At 39.0% G+C, this 20,226-nt stretch overlaps 2 protein-coding genes across 2 annotated transcripts; one reads left to right on the plus strand and one right to left on the minus strand.

Annotated features, from left to right (window-relative positions):
* The first annotated feature begins 2,058 nt into the window (after positions 1 to 2,058).
* Positions 2,059 to 3,006, plus strand: LOC138444066 (olfactory receptor 4F6-like). The gene has a single exon (XM_069597398.1). The coding sequence runs from the start codon at positions 2,068 to 2,070 to the stop codon at positions 3,004 to 3,006; it is 939 nt and encodes a 312-aa protein (XP_069453499.1). The 5' UTR covers positions 2,059 to 2,067.
* Positions 3,007 to 7,565: 4,559 nt separating this feature from the next.
* LOC138444143 (olfactory receptor 4F3/4F16/4F29-like) lies at positions 7,566 to 8,501 on the minus strand. The gene has a single exon (XM_069597470.1). It carries the CDS (start codon positions 8,499 to 8,501, stop codon positions 7,566 to 7,568), a length of 936 nt encoding a protein of 311 aa, XP_069453571.1.
* Between the last annotated feature and the right edge of the window lie 11,725 nt (positions 8,502 to 20,226).

The raw sequence follows: 20,226 nt of genomic DNA on the forward strand, positions 1-20,226 counted from the left end.
GTGATGGAATTTCAGCTGAACTACTACAAATCCTAAAAGATTATGTTATTAAAGTGCTGCATTTGATATACCATCAAATTTGGAAAACTCAGCAATGGCCACAGGACTGGAAAGGTTGGTCTTCATTCCAATCCCAAAGAAGGGCAATGCCAAAGAATGTTCAAACTATCGCACAAATGCAGTCACTTCATATGCTAGCAAGGTAATACTCAAAATCTTTCAAGCAAGGCTTCAACAATATGTGCACTGAGAACTTCCAGATGCACAAGCTGGATTTAGAAACGGTAGAGGAACCAGAGCTTAGATTGTCAACGTCCACTGGATAATAGTAAAAGCAACAGAAGTCTAGAAAAACATCTACTTCCACTTCGTTGACTATGTTAAAGCCTTTGACTGTACAGATCATAATAAACTGGAAAATTCTTAAAGAGCTGGAATACCAGACCACCTTACCTGCCTCCTGAAAACTCTGTATGCAGGTCAAAGAAGCAACAGTTAGAACTGGACATGGAGCAACGGACTCGCTCAAAATTGGGAAAAGAGTACATCAAGTCTATATATTGTCACTCTGCTTATTTAATGTATATGCATATATACATGTATGCATATGTATATGTATATATTTAATGTATATGTATATGTGTAATGTATATCATATGAAATGCCAAGCTGGAGGACTCATAAGCTGGATTAAGACTTCCCAGAGAAATATCAATAACTTCAGATATGCAGATGACACTACCCTAATGACAGAAAGTGAATAGGAACTGAAGGAAAGTGAAATAGAAGAGTGAAAAAACTGGCTTAGACTCAACATTCAAAAAACTAAGATCATGACATCCATTCCCATCAAGTCATGTAAATAGATGGGGGGATGGAAACAGTGAAAGATTATATTTTCTTGGGCTCCAAAATCACTGTAGACTGTGACTACAGCCATAATTTTAAAAGATGCTTGCTCCTCGGAAGAAGTAGGAGTGTTAGTCACTCATTCATGTCCAACTCTGCAACCCCACATACTGTAGCCCGCCAGGCTCCTCTGTCTATGGGATTCTCCAGGAAAGAATACTGGAGTTGATTGTCATTCCCTTCTCCAGAGGATTTTCCCAACCCAAGGATTGAACCCTGGTCTCCTGCACTGCAGGCAGATTCCTTTACTGTCTAAGCTACAGGTAAGATCCTTGGTAGAAAAGTTATGACAAACCTAGACAGTGTATTAAAAACCAGAGACAACTCTTTGCCCACAAAGATCTGTATAGTCAAAGCTATGGTTTTTTCAAGTCATGTGTGGATGTGAGAATTGGATCATAAAGAAGGTTGAGCACCAAAGAATTGATGCTTTCAAATTTTGGTGTTGGAGAAGACTCTTGAGAGTTCCTTGGACAGCAAGAAGCTCAAACCGGTCAGTCCTAAAGGAAATCAACCCTGAATATTCATTTAAAAGACTGATGCTAAAGCTGAAACTCCAATACTTTGGCCACCTGATGCAAAGAGTAGACTCATTGGAAAAGACCCTGATGCTGGAAAAGATTGAGGGCAGGAGGAAAAGTGGACGACAGAGGATGAGATGGTTGGATGATATCATAGACTCAATGGATATGAGTTTGAGCAAACTCCAAGAGATAGTGAAGGACAGGGAAGGTAGGCGTCCTGCAGTCCATGAGGTCACAAGGAGTCTGACACAACTTAGCCACTGAACAACAAACAACAACAATGGGCATGAGAAACAGACTGTGAGAGCAAAATCAATAAGTTCATTTCTATTTCCTCTCTTTCCTCCCCTCCTGGTATTCCAGGGCACTCCTATCCTTCCTCTCATAACCCTTTTGATTCAGCAGAATATTTTAATTCTTTTATCAAAACCTAGGGAGGCTGGGGAGTAAGAAGCAATGCTTTGTGGCAAATAATCACTGCATATTTTCTGCAACTACAGTTTAAGGGGTTATATTATAGGTGTTTTGGTTCTGTGAATTAGGGCAGTATTTTCATGTGATCACTGACTCTCAAATTTGATTTATTTTCTACTCTTTTTCAGGTAAAATTGAGTCACCTCTGTTTGCAGAGACAATGGGTAGAGCCAACCACTCCATGGTGTCTGAGTTTGTGTTCCTGGGACTCTCCAGTTCCTGGGAGATCCAGCTTCTTCTTTTCCTTTTTTTCTCTGTGTTCTACATGGCAAGCCTGATGGGAAACCTCCTTGTTGTGTTCTCTGTGAGTGCTGACGCTAGCTTGCACTCCCCCATGTATTTCCTGCTGGCCAACCTCTCCTTTCTTGACATGGGGTTTTGCTCTACTACTACTCCCAAAATGATTTATGACCTTTTCAGAAAATGCAAAGCCATCTCTTTTGGGGGTTGCCTAACTCAGATCTTCTTTATTCATGCCATTGGGGGCACAGAAATGGTGCTGCTCATTGCCATGGCCTTTGACAGATATGTGGCCATATGCAAGCCTCTCCACTACCTGACCATCATGAACCCACGAATGTGTGTTTTAATTTTGGCTGCTGCCTGGGTCCTTGGCCTCATCCACTCAGTGGCCCAACTGGCTTTTGTCATAGACTTGCCCTTCTGTGGTCCTAATGTACTGGATAGCTTTTATTGTGACCTCCCCCGACTCATTAAGCTTGCTTGCACAGAGACCCATAGGCTAGAGTTCATGGTCACCGCCAACAGTGGACTTATCTCCGTGGGTTCCTTCTTCATATTGATTATTTCCTACATCTTCATTCTGGTCACTGTTTGGAAACACTCCTCAGGTAGTGTATCCAAGACCCTCTCCACCTTGTCAGCTCACGTCACTGTGGTGGTCTTATTCTTTGGGCCATTAATCTTCTTCTACACCTGGCCCTTCCCTTCATCACACTTGGACAAGTTCCTTGCTATCTTTGATGCAGTTCTCACTCCTTTTCTGAATCCAGTCATCTACACATTCAGGAACAAGGAGATGAAAGCAGCGATGAAGAAACACTACCATCAGCTTGTGAGTTACAGCAAGATACCCTAAATACTCTAAAGATAAAGAAATTTAGCTCTACCCACAATGACAATAGAAAAATGTCATCTTAGATTTCTATTAATTTTATGTACTAGGTAATAGTTAGACATTTTTCATGTTGCTATATACCAAATAAATAAGGAGAAAAAGAGCTAACATTGGAGTTTCTATTTTCCAACTTCTGTTGGATTTTTATATAAATTATTTTATTTAATATTTATGAAAACTCTGGGTCATTTTTATTTTGTTTTTTTAATAATTAAGAAATGCTTGACTCATTCTCTGTATAATTACTATGCAAAATACCTCAAACAAAAGTTGATTATCATCTTAATCCTCCACTTCCAATTTTCTTATCCATCAAAATGTGCCAAGCAGAGAATAACAATAGGTGTTGAAAAGTAATATATTATTCCTCACAAAGGAAGGAAATATTAATATTTGCAAATGATGAGACCAGCAAGGGATTCATCTACAAAATTTATGAATGGTTAATGTGGCTCAATATCCAAAAATCAAACAACCTAATCAAAAAATGGGTGGAAGATCTTAATAGATGTTCAGATGCCAAGAGGCACATGAAAGATGCTCAACTTCACTAATTGTTAGAGAAATGTAGATCAGAACTACAATGAGGTATCACCTCACATGGGTCAGAACAACCATCATCAAAAAATCCACAAACAACAAATGCTGGAGTGGATGTGAAGAAGTGGGGAACCTTCTTGCGCTGTTGGTGGGAATATAAATTGATACAGCCACTATGGAGGTTCCTTAGAAAACTAAAAATAGAACTATCATATGACCCAGCAATCCACTACTGGGGATATACTCAGAAAACCATAATTCAAAAAGACACAAGCATCCCAATGTTCACGCAGCACCATTTACAACAGCCAGGACATGGAAACAGCCTAAATGACCATTGACGAATGGATAAAGAAAATGTGGTATGTACATACAATGGAATATTACTCAGCAGTAAAAAGGAATGAAGCTAGATCATTTATAGAGACATGGATGGGTCTATAGTCTGTCATAGTAAGAAAGAAAGAGAAAAACAAATATTATATATTAATGTATATATGTGGAATCAAAAAAATGGTACAGATGAACCTACTTGCTAGGCAGGAATAGAGACAGAGACACAAAGAACAGACGTATGGACACAGGGTCGGGAAGGAAGAGAGGCGGCATGATCTGGGAGATTGGGACTGACATATATGCATTACCATGTGTAAAATAGATGGCTAGTGGGAACCTGTTGTATAACACAGGGGGCTCATCTCGGTGCTCTGTGGTGACATAGATGACATAGTCCCTTCCTGACACAGGGACCGAACACACATCTCCTGCACTGGCAAGCGGATTCTTATCCACACAGTACAAATCTTTTATGAGAGATGGTTATATGAATAAAGAGTTTAAATATTGTTAAATCCTACTAATTCTGAATATATCAAGCTATAAAAGAAGTAATATTAAATACAGACAGGGTAGAGAAAAGAATTTTCAAAGCACAGCAAAAAATTTAACATAATCTTAATTGACCAACAGAAGAATAAAAAATATAATTATGATATAGTTATATAATGCAATTTTATGTATGCATTTTAAATTATTTTGTATTACAATATTTAATAATATAAAAGAATTCTCAAAATATTCTGAAAAAATCAGGTTAACAATGTAGAGAGCATAAAATCACAATTGTGTAAATGTATATTTATGTAGGCATATAAAAATACTAGAAATAAATATCCCAGCACATTACTCATAATTATATCCAGATGGTAATTTTTATGGGTAATTTCTATTTTAATCTCTAATATCCATATAAATCTAACAGAATGAGCATATTTATATTTTATTGACAAGTATAATATTTTCTTAAAGAAATAAGAAAACAGGTATTTCACATCATAAGTAATTGAAAGAATTACTTAGAATCAAAGATGTACTTATCAATACTTTTTCGACTGTAAATGACATAATCACAACTTAAGCTTATGCAAGAGGATGGATGTACTGGCTTATTTAACAGCTCAGCTAGTAATCAAACTGAGTGCAAAAGCTGAATGTCCAAGACAGCTAGAATCAAGAACTTGAATACCACCAAACCTAAATACTACATCTTCTTCTCTACCATATCTTTTTAAAAATTATCCCAGATTCAATTTATAACAGGAGGAAATATGATTGCCAGTAATTTCTACACATCACACTCCAAAAAGGACTTAGGCTTGGTTTCTCTATTCCCAAGTCTAACATCCTGGGAAGAAGCTCAGATTTGAACCTTCGTGGTCAGAGACATACCTGCACCATTCAACTGTGGCTTGGAGACATGTCATTATGATGTGGTTCAGAAGCCCAACCTTTAAACAGTAGTGGTCAGAGAGGTAGGATCTACATGCCTTCTTCTAATCATACCACACAGTTACCGCAAGAAAAAGATAACATTTACCAGAAGAAGAAGGTTGCTGATTTGGGCAAAGAACAGAATAGATGACCACTAAAAACAGGTATTATTTTAGAATAAGAAAGAATGACCTTGAAAAACTTTTACATAGTACAGAAACTCATTCACTATGTAGTTGGGGAATCTATCTATGGATATAGATATATCTATAATGGATATAATGGATAATCTATCATGGATATAGACCTGACACAAAGGCATAAAGAGAAAAGACTGAGAGAAGCAGGCATTTCTCTAAACCAACACACAAAAATAGCAAGGAATCGGAGAACCCCAGCTGGAACTACTGAATGTTGTTTAATCCATGGGAGAGAAAAAACAGTGAAATTCTATTTCAAAAATACCACTTCAGAAAAATTATAGGGAGACTGAGAATACTGTGAGCTAATAAACTGACACTGATATATAGGTATCAGTTTTCTAAATGTTAAAAAAAAAAGGAGTCAAAGAATGAATAAATGATATAAGGCAAAGGAAATCAAAACAGAAAGCTAGCAAATTATAAAGTGAAATAAATTAGAAGGTAAATAAGGACCACTTAAGACAATAGTAAGACTGATTAACTGATTAAGGGGTATGGTGTCTATATAAGGATGTATATGGCTCAGTCATTTGCACTACAGGTTTGAGACTGGACCTTGGTTCCTCTTTGTTGAAATGAGTATGAATTGGAATTTCTAATCTATTGATGTAAATCCCTCATTCCTATAAAATAGAATATGATCATATATAAAACACTTCCCAAACTAAAGTTTAGCTTGCTGTGTTGTGCTGTGCTCAGTCGTGTCTGACTCTGCAACTCCATGGACTGTGGTCTACCAAGCTCCTCTGTCCATGGGATTTTTCAGGCAAGAATACTTGAGTGGGTTGCCATTTCCCACTCCAGGGGATCTTCATGACCCAGGAATTGACCTTGCATCTCTTATGTCTTCTGTATTGGCAGGTGAATTCTTTGGAATTCTTTATCACTAGCACTACCTGGCAATATGGCACCCCACTCCATCTCTCTTGCCTGGAAAACCCCATGGGCGGAGGAGCCTGGTGGGCTGCAGTCCCTGGGGTCTCGAAGAGTCGGGCACAACCGAGCGACTTCACTTTCACTTTTCACTTTCATGCATTGGAGAAGGAAATGGCAACCCACTCCAATGTTCTTGCCTGGAGAATCCCAGGGACGGGGGAGCCTGGTGGGCTGCCATCTATGGGGCCACACAGAGTCGGACACGACTGAGGCGACTCAGCAGCAGCAGCAGCACTATCTGGAAATCTTACAAGGACTTAAATCATCCAAATGCAACAGGAATAATCATGCCAGCAGAAGGAAAAGGAGGAGCATGGCTAGTAACTTATGGAAATAAGAATGCACGTGTAAGAGCACAGGGGTTACATAGCCTGGAACATAGTAGGAACAATAATCAAAGGTAAATCTTGTGATGACCAGCCAGCACAGTCAAGATAAAAGTCCTGACCTAAGGATCCTATTTTCCAGTTGTAATGACAGTCATATCCTGGTGTGAAGAAATAGGCATTAAGTATCAAAATCTGATATAATTAATATTTTAATAATTGGAGTAACTGTTCTTGTTCTGATTTCCTGTTCATTAACATTATTATCACCGCTTAACTTCTCTGAAATTTCCCTACAATGAAATAATGAGTTACACTTATGTGGAAGTTCAAACTCCTTGACTGATTTTTTTGTGACAAATTAATAAATGGGCATCTTGATGTATATATTTCGACCTAGTATTAATTTACCTAGTATCAATCGGAATTCCCTTATATAACCCACTCTGACACTGAAGATACTCAGTTTTAAAATCTAGACCATAGTAAATTCATCAGATTGAATTGCAGTGTCTCTTGAGAGACAAACATTTGGCCATCTCCAGAGGAAACTTTTTACCACACCACATGCTTCCTCCAACCATAGGCAGCAACACAATTTCTCAGTTAACATTTTTAAAAGAATAATGCCATTTTAATCTGGGAAACCTAAATGTGTATGTGATACCTGGAAACTCCTGATGTTAAAATGATAGAAATATAACATTACTTCAAGGTGGTAAGGAAACCTTATACTTCTTGACATTTAAGAAATCCTTCTGTAAATAACAAATTGACTGCACACTTTCCTCATTGCCAGTTTCATTTCTTTGTTCCTCAATGTATAGATGACTGAATTTAAAAATGGAGTGAGAACTGCATCAAAAACAGCAAGGAATTTGTCTAGGCGTGACGTGGGGTGAGGCCAGATGTAAACAAAGATGCAAGGACCGAAGAACAAAATCACCACCATGACATGAGTTGACAAAGTGGAGAGGGCCTTAGACGAGCTACCTGAAGAGTGTTTCCGAACAGTGATGAGGATAAAAGCATAGGAGACGATCAGTATGAAGAATGATCCCAGGGATATGAATCCACTGTTGGCTGTGACCATGAACTCCAGCCTGTAGGTATCTGTGCAGGCAAGTTTGATGAACCAAGGAAAGTCACAGTAAAAGCTGTCTAATACATTAGGGCCACAGAACGGCAGTTTTATAACAAAACCCAGTTGAACGATAGAGTGAATCAAGCCAATTATCCATGCAGCAACCAGGAGCAAAATACACATTTTTTGACTCATAATAGAGAAATAGTGGAGAGGCTTACATATGGCAATGTATCTGTCAAAGGCCATGGCGATAAGCAGCACCATCTCCACCCCAGCAATGACATGGATGAAGAAGATTTGAGTGATGCAGCCACTAAAGGAGATGACTTTACGTTTTTTGAAAAGATCATGAATCATCTTGGGAGAAATGACAGAAGAAACTCCCAGGTCAATGAAGGACAGGTTGGCCAACAGAAAGTACATGGGGGAGTGTAACTGAGGGTTCATCATCACAGTGAGAATGATGAGGGAGTTTCCCATCATGCTTGCCACACAAAAAATGGAGGAGAACACAAAGAGGAGTTGGCTCTCCCAGAAATTGGTCAGTCCCAGGAACACGAACTCTGACAGCATAGAGTGATTCACTACATCCATTGCTTTATCAGCTTGAATGTTTCCAGATAAAAGAAAAGAGAAAATAAGTGAAAATAAGAATGCTAATAAAGTTCAACATTATAATAATATATAAGAAACTTCATGCTGTGAAGATTATGTATCTCTTCAATTCTTTCTCAGGGCCATATTATCACTAAAAAAGCATTTTACCTGCGCTTACTTAAAGCAGTTGAGTCACTTTCACATGCAACATACCTTTCACCACATCCCCCAGAACTATTCATCTATAAACAAGAGAATGGAACAAATAAGATAATACATGTGCATAGCAAGGACTGGGAGGGGCAGGAAAGGTGGTGGTGGTGGTGGTGGTGGTGGTGCTGCTGCTGCTGCTGCTGCTGCTGCTGCTGCTAAGTCGCTTCAGTCGTGTCCAACTCTGTGTGACCCATAGACGGCAGCCCACGAGGCTCCGCTGTCCCTGGGATTCTCCTGGCAAGAACACTGGAGTGGGTTGCCATTTCCTCTTCCAATGCATGAAAGTGAAAAGTGAAAGTGAAGTCGCTCAGTCGTGTCTGATTCTTCGTGACCCCACAGACTGCAGCCTACCAGGCTCCTCCATCCATGGGAGTTTCCAGGCAAGAGTACTGGAGTAGGGTGCCATCACCTTCTCCAAAAGGGGGTGCAGTGCACCACAAAGAGAAAAAGAAAGAAAAGGTGGACATGGCATTTGCCAGAACACATTTGTTCTGCTTTTTAATTGTTCATAGAACAATTCTTCAACCATTTACGTTGTCTCATTTCTTAACCTCACCTCATCTCAGGCACAAGATATCTCTTACAATCTGTCTTACAATCACATTTGCAATTCACACAAAGCCCACAGACAGAGGTGAACCTCAGAGAGCCAGGCATGGGGCATAGACATGACTCTGGAGTCTGACAGGTCCAATGAAAGAATAGAATGGATATTCATAGCACAGGGTATTTTCATGGGCAACCAGATGTATAAGTGAAAGTATCTAGTTTGCGATGAGCAGCCAGCATATGGCCAAAATGTATACAGTTGGTGGGGAGGCAGGGTTGTTATGAGGAGTCAAAGAATTTAAGGAAACCAATTTGATCTATCTGACAAGATTCTTCAGACTCTCTGAGGTCTGTGAGCTTTGTTTGGAGCTATAGGAGTCTTGATCTTTTATGATTTGTTGGAGATGAAGAAATGCACACTCATGTCATAGTTGTCCATTGTCCCTCTCCTGTCGCTCCCTCTGCCTTAGCCCCACTTCCCTCCTTATCTCATCTCTCTCTGCTTCAAATCGCCCAACTCTCTGGGATCTGATACCAAATCTGACTCTTTCATAGCCCCAACTTTGGACTATTACATGACTCTCTCTAGTTCTTACCCATGTTTGCATTTACCATATGGAAAATATATTCTCTTTCCTGTGGGTCAAACACTTCTGTATCTCAAGCCCTTTTGCTTCCTTAATATTTAGATACGCAGCTGGAAGAGGAAATGTATAGAAAAAAGAGGGAGATTGCAGCATAAATAGTGAAGAGATGGTAAAGGTACATGAATGCACAAAAAGCCTCAGACCTGGAATCTCAGCAAGAGAAACCCAGCAATAGAAAGAAAAAAAAAATCCCAAAGCTCTGCCTTTTAATGTGTGTTTATATACCTCAATTATGCATGGTTAGTGAAACTGACCATAAAAATATTATCCCACAAACCTCATTAGTGACCACCTAGTCCAGGAAGGAACCTAGGTTTTCTAGTACACATATGTCTTTGGATTCTGCATACCAGAAAAACATTAAAGAAAATTTAAGCCAAACCTATATCTAGTTAGTCCAAAACAGTAACCACTAGTCACATGTAGCTAACAGTAGCAACTAATTACTAGCTCATTATTAAATGAAACTAAAAAGTCTATTTCCTTAGTTGCTCTGAACACATTTAATAATCACACATAGCTAGCAATCATGCATTGGCTAGTGCAATACAGGACATTTCCAATCACTGCTCATTATTTAAAGGTAAATCAAAATCGCTTTTCCTCCATCAAAATACCATTTCCCTGGTAACTCTATATTATATTAATCTCTTCCTTTTCATATTCCTAGAAGTTAGGAAACAAATTTTAATTGAAAAACAATAATTCACTATATAAAAATAAGCCACAATATGTAGCCTCATAGGAGAATCTCTGGATGTTTTTTTGTTTGTTTGTTTTGTTAATGTTGACCAGGAAGGATAAACAAGAGTCCACTGGGAAATTTACAGACAACTTTACAAAGGAGAAAAGATCTGATGTGAGTTTTTAAAAATTAGTAAGAGTTTAATATGCTGAGAGGAGAGCGGAGGGCATTCTGAGAAGAGATAATAATCGATGCCTTATTTAGGGGGCAAATCCTCTGCTACTTATCATAATTCTTCAATGGTTTCAATTTTATAGATTCTCTTTCCCCAAATGTACTGCAAGTTTGAGGAGGATAAAGACCATTTCTTCTGGCTCTTTTGTTTCCTAAAACAGAGAATGAAATAAATAGCAAAGATTTCTTGATTGTCTAGACAATAAAACTCTGAAATAAAGCCCATCTTTTCAGGACCATAATTTTCCACAGTTCCTGTTTTTCTGATCTACCATCTTTTTCTATTAAGTCCAGCTGGCATAAGGGAAGTTTCCAAAATCAAAGTGAGCGCTAATGTTTTTCCCAACCACTCTCAAGAGAATACCCAATATACTTGCTATAAATTACCAGCTATATAATAGGGCAGCCTCATCTCAAGGTTTATAGTGGTCCATGGTTTAACTTCTGAATTTTCTAAAAATAACAAGCATGTAAAAGGAAAGAGAGAGAGACACAAAGAGAGAAGCAAAGAGTTTCTGATAGCAGGGAATTTATAGTTTCTATCTGCCAGTCTTCATATATAATTAGTCACCTTACGTGCCATTCTTAAAGTCAGAAAAGAAAATACAGATATTTTTCACCATACTTTAAAAACTTCTGAAATATTTAATGATAGAATTTTAAAGCTGGAGACACATAGATACACTATTTATGTGGCACATATTTCCTTAAATTTGATCCACCTATTGGTGGATATTTCTGATAATAGGACTGTTTTCATTCACAGATGAGTAATCCCAAATTCAGAGAAGTTAGCAAATTACTGAAAAAAAGAAAAAATCAACCATTCTGATTCCAAATAGTGGCTACTTGGCTGCTGCTGCTGCTGCTAAGTCACTTCAGTCGTGTCCGACTCTGTGCGACCCCATAGACAGCAGCCCATCAGGCTCCCCGTCCCTGGGATTCTCCAGTCAAGAACACTGGAGTGGGTTGCCATTTCCTTCTCCAGTGCATCCAAATATCATTATTTGTTCATGATCTAAAAACTACTATTATAATTTTAAATAAGAATTCAGAAAAATGTATACCTGAAACTTATACAATGCATCAATTATATCTCAATAAAGATGTGAAAAAAAGAATCCTAATTTACTCAGAAAAATTTTCTACCCTACACACATAAGGATTTACACATATGTAAATTAACTTACCTGAAATTTCATAGCTACCAGTGGTAGAATCTAGACTTAAATTCTCATGTTATTGCTACAGGTTGAGGGGAAGGGAGAAAGAAGATTGCTGATTAGAATGGGAAAGAACCAAAATACACCAAGGTTTTGGTATCAGTAAAAGATTCACCAAAATCTCAGGGGACCACTTATTCATTAAAAGCCATAATAGTCGATAGGCAAGAAAGGTTCCAGCTAGAAACAAAAATTTGAAAGTGCTAATATTTGAAGTCATGGGAAAATGTTTCTGTTTAAAGAATAATATCTAAAGAGATAAAGTTAACGGAGAAACCATACATAGTCCCAAAAGATCAAATGCCTTGTATTTGTCATCATCATCATTATATTATGATTACTACTATTTTATATATGTTATTTGCCCTTTAAAACCCTGTCAGGGAGGTCCTAAGATGGTGAAGGAATAGGACAGGGAGGCCACTTTCTCCCTGACAAATTCATCAAAAAAACATTTGAACGCTGAGTAAATTCCACAAAACAACTTCTGAATGCCAGCAGAGGACATCAGGCACCCAGAAAAGCAGCTCATTGTCTTCAAAATGAGGTAGGAAAAAATATAAAAGATAAAAAGAAAGACAAAAGAGGTAGGGACGGAGATCCGTCCCGGGAAGGGAGTCTTAAAAAAGAGAGAAGTTTCCAAACACCAGGAAACACTCTCACTGGCGAGTCTGTGGCGAGCCTTGGAACCTCAGAGGGCAACATAACCGGGAGGAAAAATAAATAAATAATTAAAACCCACAGATTATGTGCCCAGTGGTAACTCCCAGCGGAGAAGCAGCGCAGATGCCTGCATCCGCCACTAGCAAGTGGGGGCTGGGCAGGGAGGTGCGGGCTGCATTGCTTAGAGTAAGGACAGGGAGTGAATGCCTCCGAGGCCAATCTAAGGGAACTAACTTGAAATAGCAAACCAAACTGTGGGATAGCTATTTTGCAAAAAGCCCTAACCTAACACACCGCCAGGCCCACTCACAGAACAAAGCACTGAGCAGAGCTAACCGGCTGTGGACCGACCCATCCCCCACCGGAGACAAGCAGGTGAGGGCAGTCAGAGCCAGAAGGGGGCAATTGCAGCCCCAGAGAGGCATCATCTACCAAACTGCAAGCAGGCTTCATTGCTAACTAAGAATTCTTGGGATTCTGGACGGTCGACATCCGCTGTGAGGGTCGCAGCCTGAGATCAGCTCCCCAAAGAGACCCATGGCACACCTGAGAAGGTGCACCGGTCATACACCCAGAAAACCAAGTGGCAGGGACGGGGGAGGAGATAAGCCACAGTGACTGCGCTAGCCAAGCACCCGGCCACCTGAGCTGCTCGGCCCTAGGAAGGGCACAAAATGCAGGCCCAACCGAGTCTGCACCTTTGTGGAGTACCCAAGTACCTGAACCTGAGCAGCTTAGACCTGGGACGTGCACTCAACCCAGGGCTGGCCTCAGACAGTTTCCAGCAGAGCAACCTAGAGCCTAAACAATGTAGACGGGGAAAACACACACACCCTGGGCTGGGGCAAACCCGGTGTGGCCGAGACACTGGGAGCTCTCCCCACAAGCGCCAGTGATATTTTTTGCATTGTTCCTCCCTCCCCACAGCACTACTGAAAAAGTGAGCCTCAAAAAGTGACCACCACCACCCCCTTGTATCAGGGTGGAAATTAGACACTAAAGAGACCAGCAAACAGAAGAAGCTAAAACAAACAGAAGGAACCGCCTTGGAAGTGACAGGTGCAATAGATTAAAACCCTGTAGTTAGCACTGACTACAGAGGAAGGGGCCTATAGACCTTGAGAAGTATAAGCCAGATCAAGGAACTATCTGAAATGAACTGACCCCACACTGTCCACAACAACACCAGAGAAAGTCCTAGATATATTTTTACTATTCTCATTTTTTAAATTAAAATTTTTTTTTCATTTTTAAGTCCTCTATTACTCCTTTAATTTTCATTTTTATAACCTACTATTACTTTGCAAAAAAAGACCTTATTTTTTAAAGCAAACTTCATATATATAAATTTTATAATTTTTGTGACTTTGTTTTTCTCTTTAATATTGTATTTTTGAGAATTCAACCTCTACTCTAGATTTTTAATCTTTGCTTTTTGGTATTTGTTATCAATTTTGTACCTTTAAGAACCCAATCTTCAGTACCCATTTTTACTTGGGAGTGAGATTACTGGCTTGACTGCTCTCTCCCCCTTTGGACTCTCCTTTTTCTCCACCAAGTCACCTCTATCTCCTCCCTCCCCCTTCTCTTCTCTACCCAACTCTGTGAATCTCTTTGTGTGTTCCGGATTTTGGAGAACACTTAGGGAACTGATTACTGGGTGGATCCATCTCTCTCCTTTTGATTCTCCCCTTTATCCTCTTGGCCACTTCTGACTCCTTCCTCCCTCTTCTCTTCTCTGTATAACTCCAAGAACATCTCTGAGCGGTCCAGACTGTGGAGTGCACATAAGTAAGTGATTACTGGCTAGCTTGCTCTCACCCCTTCTTCTCCTCCTGGTCACCTTTGTCTCCCTCCTCTCTTCTCTCCATGTAACTCTGTGAACCTCTGTGGGTGTCCCTCACTGTGGAAATTTTCATCTTTAACCTATACGTTTTATCATCAGTGCTGTATAGATGGAGAAGTCTTGAGGATACTGTAAGAATAAGACTGAAAACCAGAAGCAGGAGGCTTAAGTCCAAATCCTGAGAACACCAGAGAACTCCAGGGAACATTAATCAATGGGAGCTCATCAAATGCTTCCATACCTACACTGAAACCAAGCACTACCCAAGGGCCAACAAGTTCAGAGCAAGACATACCATGCAAATTCCCCAGGAACACAGGAACATAGCCTTGAGCTTCAATATACAGGCTGCCCAAAGTCACACCAAACCCACTGACATCTCATAACTCATTACTGGACACTTCATTGCACTCCAGAGAGAAGAAATCCAGCTCCACCCACCAGAACACCAACACAAGCTTCCCTAACCAGGAAAGCTTGATAAGCCACCCGTCCAACCCCAACCACAGTGAGGAAACGCCACAATAAAGAGAACTCCACAAATTGCCAGAATACGGAAAGGCCACCCCAAACATCGCAATATAAACAAGATGAAAAGGCAGAGAAATATCCAGCAGGTAAAGGAACAGGATAAATGCCCACCAAACCAAACAAAAGAGGAAGAGATAGGGAATCTACCTGAGAAAGAATTCCAAATAATAATAGTGAAAATGATCCAAAATCTTGAAAACAAAATGGAGTTACAGATAAATAGCCTGGAGACAAGGATTCAGAAGATGCAAGAAAAGTTTACCAAGGACCCAGAAGAAATAAAAAAGAGTCAATATATAATGAATAATACAATAAACTTGAGATCAAAAACACTCTGGAGGGAACCAACAGTAGAACAACGGAGGCAGAAGATAGGATAAGTGAGGTAGAAGATGGAATGGTAGGAATAAATGAAACAGAGAGGAAAAAAGAAAAATGAATTAAAAGAAATGAGGACAATCTCAGAGACCTCTTGAACAATGTTAAACACTCCAACATTCAAATCATAGGAGTCCCAGAAGAAGAAGACAAAAAGAAAGACCATGAGAAAATACTTGAGGAGATAATAGTGGAAAACTTGCCTTAAATGGGGAAGGAAATCATCACCCAAGTACAAGAAACCCAGAGAGTCCCAAACAGGATAAACCCAAGACAAAATACTCCAAGACACATTAATCAAATTAGCAAAGATCAAACAAACACAAAGAACAAATACTAAAAGCAGCCAGGGAAAAACAATAAATAACACACAAGGGGATTCCCACAAGGATAACAGCTGATCTTTCAATAAAAACTCTTCAGGCCAGGAGGGAATGGCAGGACATACTTAAAAGTGATGAAAGAAAATAACCTACAGCCCAGATTACTGTACCCAGCAAGGATCTCATTCAAATATGAAGGAGAAATCAAAAGCTTTACAGATAAGCAAAAGCTGAGAGAATTGAGCACCACCAAACCAGCTCTCCAACAACTGCTAAAGGATATTCTCTAGACAGGAAACACAAATGGGTGCATAAACCCGAACCCAAAACAATAAAGTAAATGGCAACGGGATCAAACTTATCAATAATTACCTTAAACGTAAATGGGTTGAATGCCCCAACCAAAAGACAAAGACTGGCTGAATGGACACAAAAACAAGACTCCTATACATGTTGTCTACAAGAGACCCACCTCAAAACAGGGGACACATACAAACTGAAAGTGAAGGGCTGGAAAAAGATATTCCACGCAAACAGAGACCAAAAGAAAGCAGGAGTAGCTATACTCATATCAGATAAAATAGACTTTAAAACAAAGGCTGTGAAAAGAGACAAAGACGGACAGTACATAATGATCAAAGGATCAATCCAAGAAGAAGATATAACAATTATAAATATATATGTACCCAACATAGGAGCACCACAATATGTAAGACAAATGCTAACAAGTATGAAGGGGGAAATTAATAATAACACAATAATAGTGGGAGACTTTAATACCCCACTCACACCTATGGATAGATCAACTAAACAGAAAATTAACATTGAAACACAAACTTTAAATGATACCATAGACCAGTTAGTACTAATTGATATCTATAGGACATTTCACCCCCAAACAATTAATTTCACCTTTTTCTCAAGGGCACATGGAACTGTCTCCAGGATAGATCACATCCTGGGCCATAAATCTAGCCTTGGTAAAGTAAAAAAAATGAAATCATTCCAAGCATCTTTTCTGACCACAATGCAGTAAGATTAGGTCTCAATTACAGGAGAAAAATTATTAAAACTTCCAATATATGGAGGCTGAACAACAAGCTGCTGAATAACCAACAAATCACAGAAGAAATCAAAAAAGAAATCAAAATATGCATAGAAATGAATGAAAGTGAAAACAAAACAACCCAAAACCTGTGGGACACTATAAAAGCAGTGCTAAGGGGAAGGTTCATAGCAATACAGGCTTACCTCAAGAAACAAGAAAAAAGCCAAATAAATAACCTAACTCTACACCTAAAGCAACTAGAAAAGGAAGAAATGAGGAACCCCAGTATTAGGAGAAGGAAAAAAATCTTAAAAATTAGGGCAGAAATAAATGCAAAAGAAACAAAGGAGACCATAGCAAAAATCAACAAAACCAAAAGTGGTTCTTGAGAAATTAAATAAAATTGACAAACCATTAGCCAGACTCATCAAGAAACAAAGGGAGAAAAGTCAAATCAACAAAATTAGAAATGAAAATGGAGAGATCACAACAGACAACACAGAAATACAAAGGATCATAAGAGACTACTATCTTATCAGCAACTATATGCCAATAAAATGGACTACGTGGAAGAAATGGACAAATTCTTAGAAAAGTACAACTTTCCAAAACTGAACCAGGAAGAAATGGAAAATCTTAACAGACCCATCACAAGCACAGAAATCGAAACTGTAATCAGAAATCTTCCAACAAACAAAAGCCCAGGACCAGACGGCTTCACTGCTGAATTCTACCAAAAATTTAGAGAAGAGCTAACACCTATCCTACTCAACTCTCCAGAAGATTTCAGAGGAAGGTAAACTTCCAAACTCATTCTATGAGGCCACCATCACCCTAATACCAAAACCTAACAAAGATGCCACAAAAAAAGAAAATTACAGGCCAATATCACTGATGAACATAGATGCAAAAATCCTTAACAAAATTCTAGCAAACAGAATCCAACAACATATTTAAAAGATCATACACCATGACCAAGTGGGCTTTATCCCAGGGATGCAAGGATTCTTCAATATCCGCAAATTAATCAATGTAATTCACCACATTAACAAATTGAAAAACAAAAGCCATATGACTCTCTCAATAGATGCAGAGAAAGCCTATGAAAAAATTCAACATCCATTTATGATAAAAAACCCTCCAGAAAGCATCAATAGAAGGAACAGACCTCAACATAATAAAAGCTATATATGACAAACCCACAGCAAACATTATCCTCAACGGTGAAAAATTGTAAGCATTTCCCCTAAAGTCAGGAATAAGACAAGGGTGCTCACTCTCACCACTATTATTCAACGTAGTTTTGAAAGTTTTGGCCACAGCAACCAGAGCAGAAAAAGAAATAAAAGGAATCCAGATTGGAAAAGAAGTAAAACTCTCACTGTTTGCAGATGACATGATCCTCTACATAGAAAACCCTAAAGACTCCACCAGAAAATTACTAGAGCTAATCAATGAATATAGTAAAGTTGCAGGATATAAAATCAACACACAGAAATCCCCTGCATTCCTATACACTAATAAGGAGAGAATAGAAAGAGAAATTAAGGAAACAATCGCATTCACCATTGCAACAAAAAGAATAAAATACTTAGGAATATATCTACCTAAAGAAACAAAAGACCTATATATAGAAAACTATAAAACACTGGTGAAAGAAACCAAAGAGGACACTAATAGATGGAGAAATATACCGTGTTCATGGATCGGAAGGATTAATATAGCGAAAATGAATATATTACCCAAAGCAATCTATAGATTCAATGCAATCCCTATCAAGCTACCAACAGTATTTTTCACTGAGCTAGAACAAATAATTTCACAATTTGTATGGAAATACAAAAAACCTCGAATAGCCAAAGCAATCTTGGGAAAGAAGAATGGAACTGGAGGAATCAAGCTGCCTGACTTCAGGCTCTACTATAAAGCTACAGTCATCAAGACAGCATGGTACTGGCACAAAGACAGAAATATAGACCAATGGAACAAAATAGAAACCCAGAGTTAAATCCACACACCTATGGACACCTTGTCTTCGACAAAGGAGGCAAGAATATACAAAGGAGAAAAGACAATCTCTTTAACAAGTGGTGCTGGGAAAACTGGTCAACCACTTATAAAAGAATGAACACTTTATAACACCATACACAAAAATAAACTCAAAATGGATTAAAGATCTAAATGTAAGACCAGAAACTATAAAACTTCTAGAGGAGAACATAGGCAAAATACTCTCCAACATACATCATGGCAGGATCCTCTATGACCCACCTGCCAGAATACTGGAAATAAAAGCAAAAATAAACAAATGGGATCTAATTAAAATTAAAAGCTTCTGCACAACAAAGGAAACTATAAGCAAGGTGAAAAGACAGCCTTCAGAATGGGAGAACATAATAGCAAATGAAGCAACTGACAAACAACTAATCTCAAAAATATACAAGCAATTCCTGCAGCTCAATTCCAGAAAAATAAATGACCCAATCAAAAAATGGGCCAAAGAACTAAATAGACATTTCTCCAGAGAAGACATACGGATGGCTAACAAACACATGAAAAGATGCTCAACATCACTCATTATCAGAAAAATCAAAACCACAATGAGATACCATTTCATGCCAGTCAGAATAGCTGCTACCCAAAAGTCTACAAGCAATAAGTACTGGAGAGGGTGTGGAGAAAAGGGAACCCTCTTACACTGTTGGTGGGAATGAAATCTAGTACAGCCACTATGGAGAACAGTGTGGAGATTCCTTAAAAAACTGGAAATAGAACTGCCTTATGACCCAGCAATCCCACTTCTGGGCATACACACCGAGGAAACCAGAACTGAAAGAGACATGTGTACCCCAATATTCATTGCAGCACTGTTTATAACAGCCAGGACATGGAAGCAACCTAGATGTCCATCAGCACATGAATGGATAAGAAAGCTGTGGTACATATACATAATGGAGTATTACTCAGCCATTAAAAAGAATACATTTGAATCAGTTCTAATGAGGTAGATGAAACTGGAGCCGATTATACAGAGTGAAGTAAGCCAGAAAGAAAAACACCAATACAGTATTCAGTTCAGTTCAGTCGCTCAGTCGTGTCTGACTCTTTGCGACCCCATGAATCGCAGCACGCCAGGCCTCCCTGTCCATCACCAACTCCTGGAGTTCACTCAGACTCACATCCATCGAGTCTGTGATGCCATCCAGCCATCTCATCCTCTGTCATCCCCTTCTCCTCCTGCCCCCAATCCCTCCCAGCATCAGAGTCTTTTCCAATGAGTCAACTCTTCGCATGAGATGGCCAAAGTATTGGAGTTTCAGCTTTAGCACCATTCCTTCCAAAGAAATCCCAGGGCTGATCTCCTTCAGAATGCACTGGTTGG

This window comes from Ovis canadensis, chromosome 7, assembly GCF_042477335.2.
Source record: "Ovis canadensis isolate MfBH-ARS-UI-01 breed Bighorn chromosome 7, ARS-UI_OviCan_v2, whole genome shotgun sequence".
Classification (NCBI taxonomy): Eukaryota; Metazoa; Chordata; class Mammalia; order Artiodactyla; family Bovidae; genus Ovis; species Ovis canadensis.

Excerpts from the sequence above, each read along its gene's own strand:
- LOC138444066 (XM_069597398.1), top strand. The coding sequence starts at position 2,068 with ATGGGTAGAGCCAACCACTCCATGGTGTCTGAGTTTGTGTTCCTGGGA.
- LOC138444143 (XM_069597470.1), bottom strand. The coding sequence starts at position 8,501 with ATGGATGTAGTGAATCACTCTATGCTGTCAGAGTTCGTGTTCCTGGGA.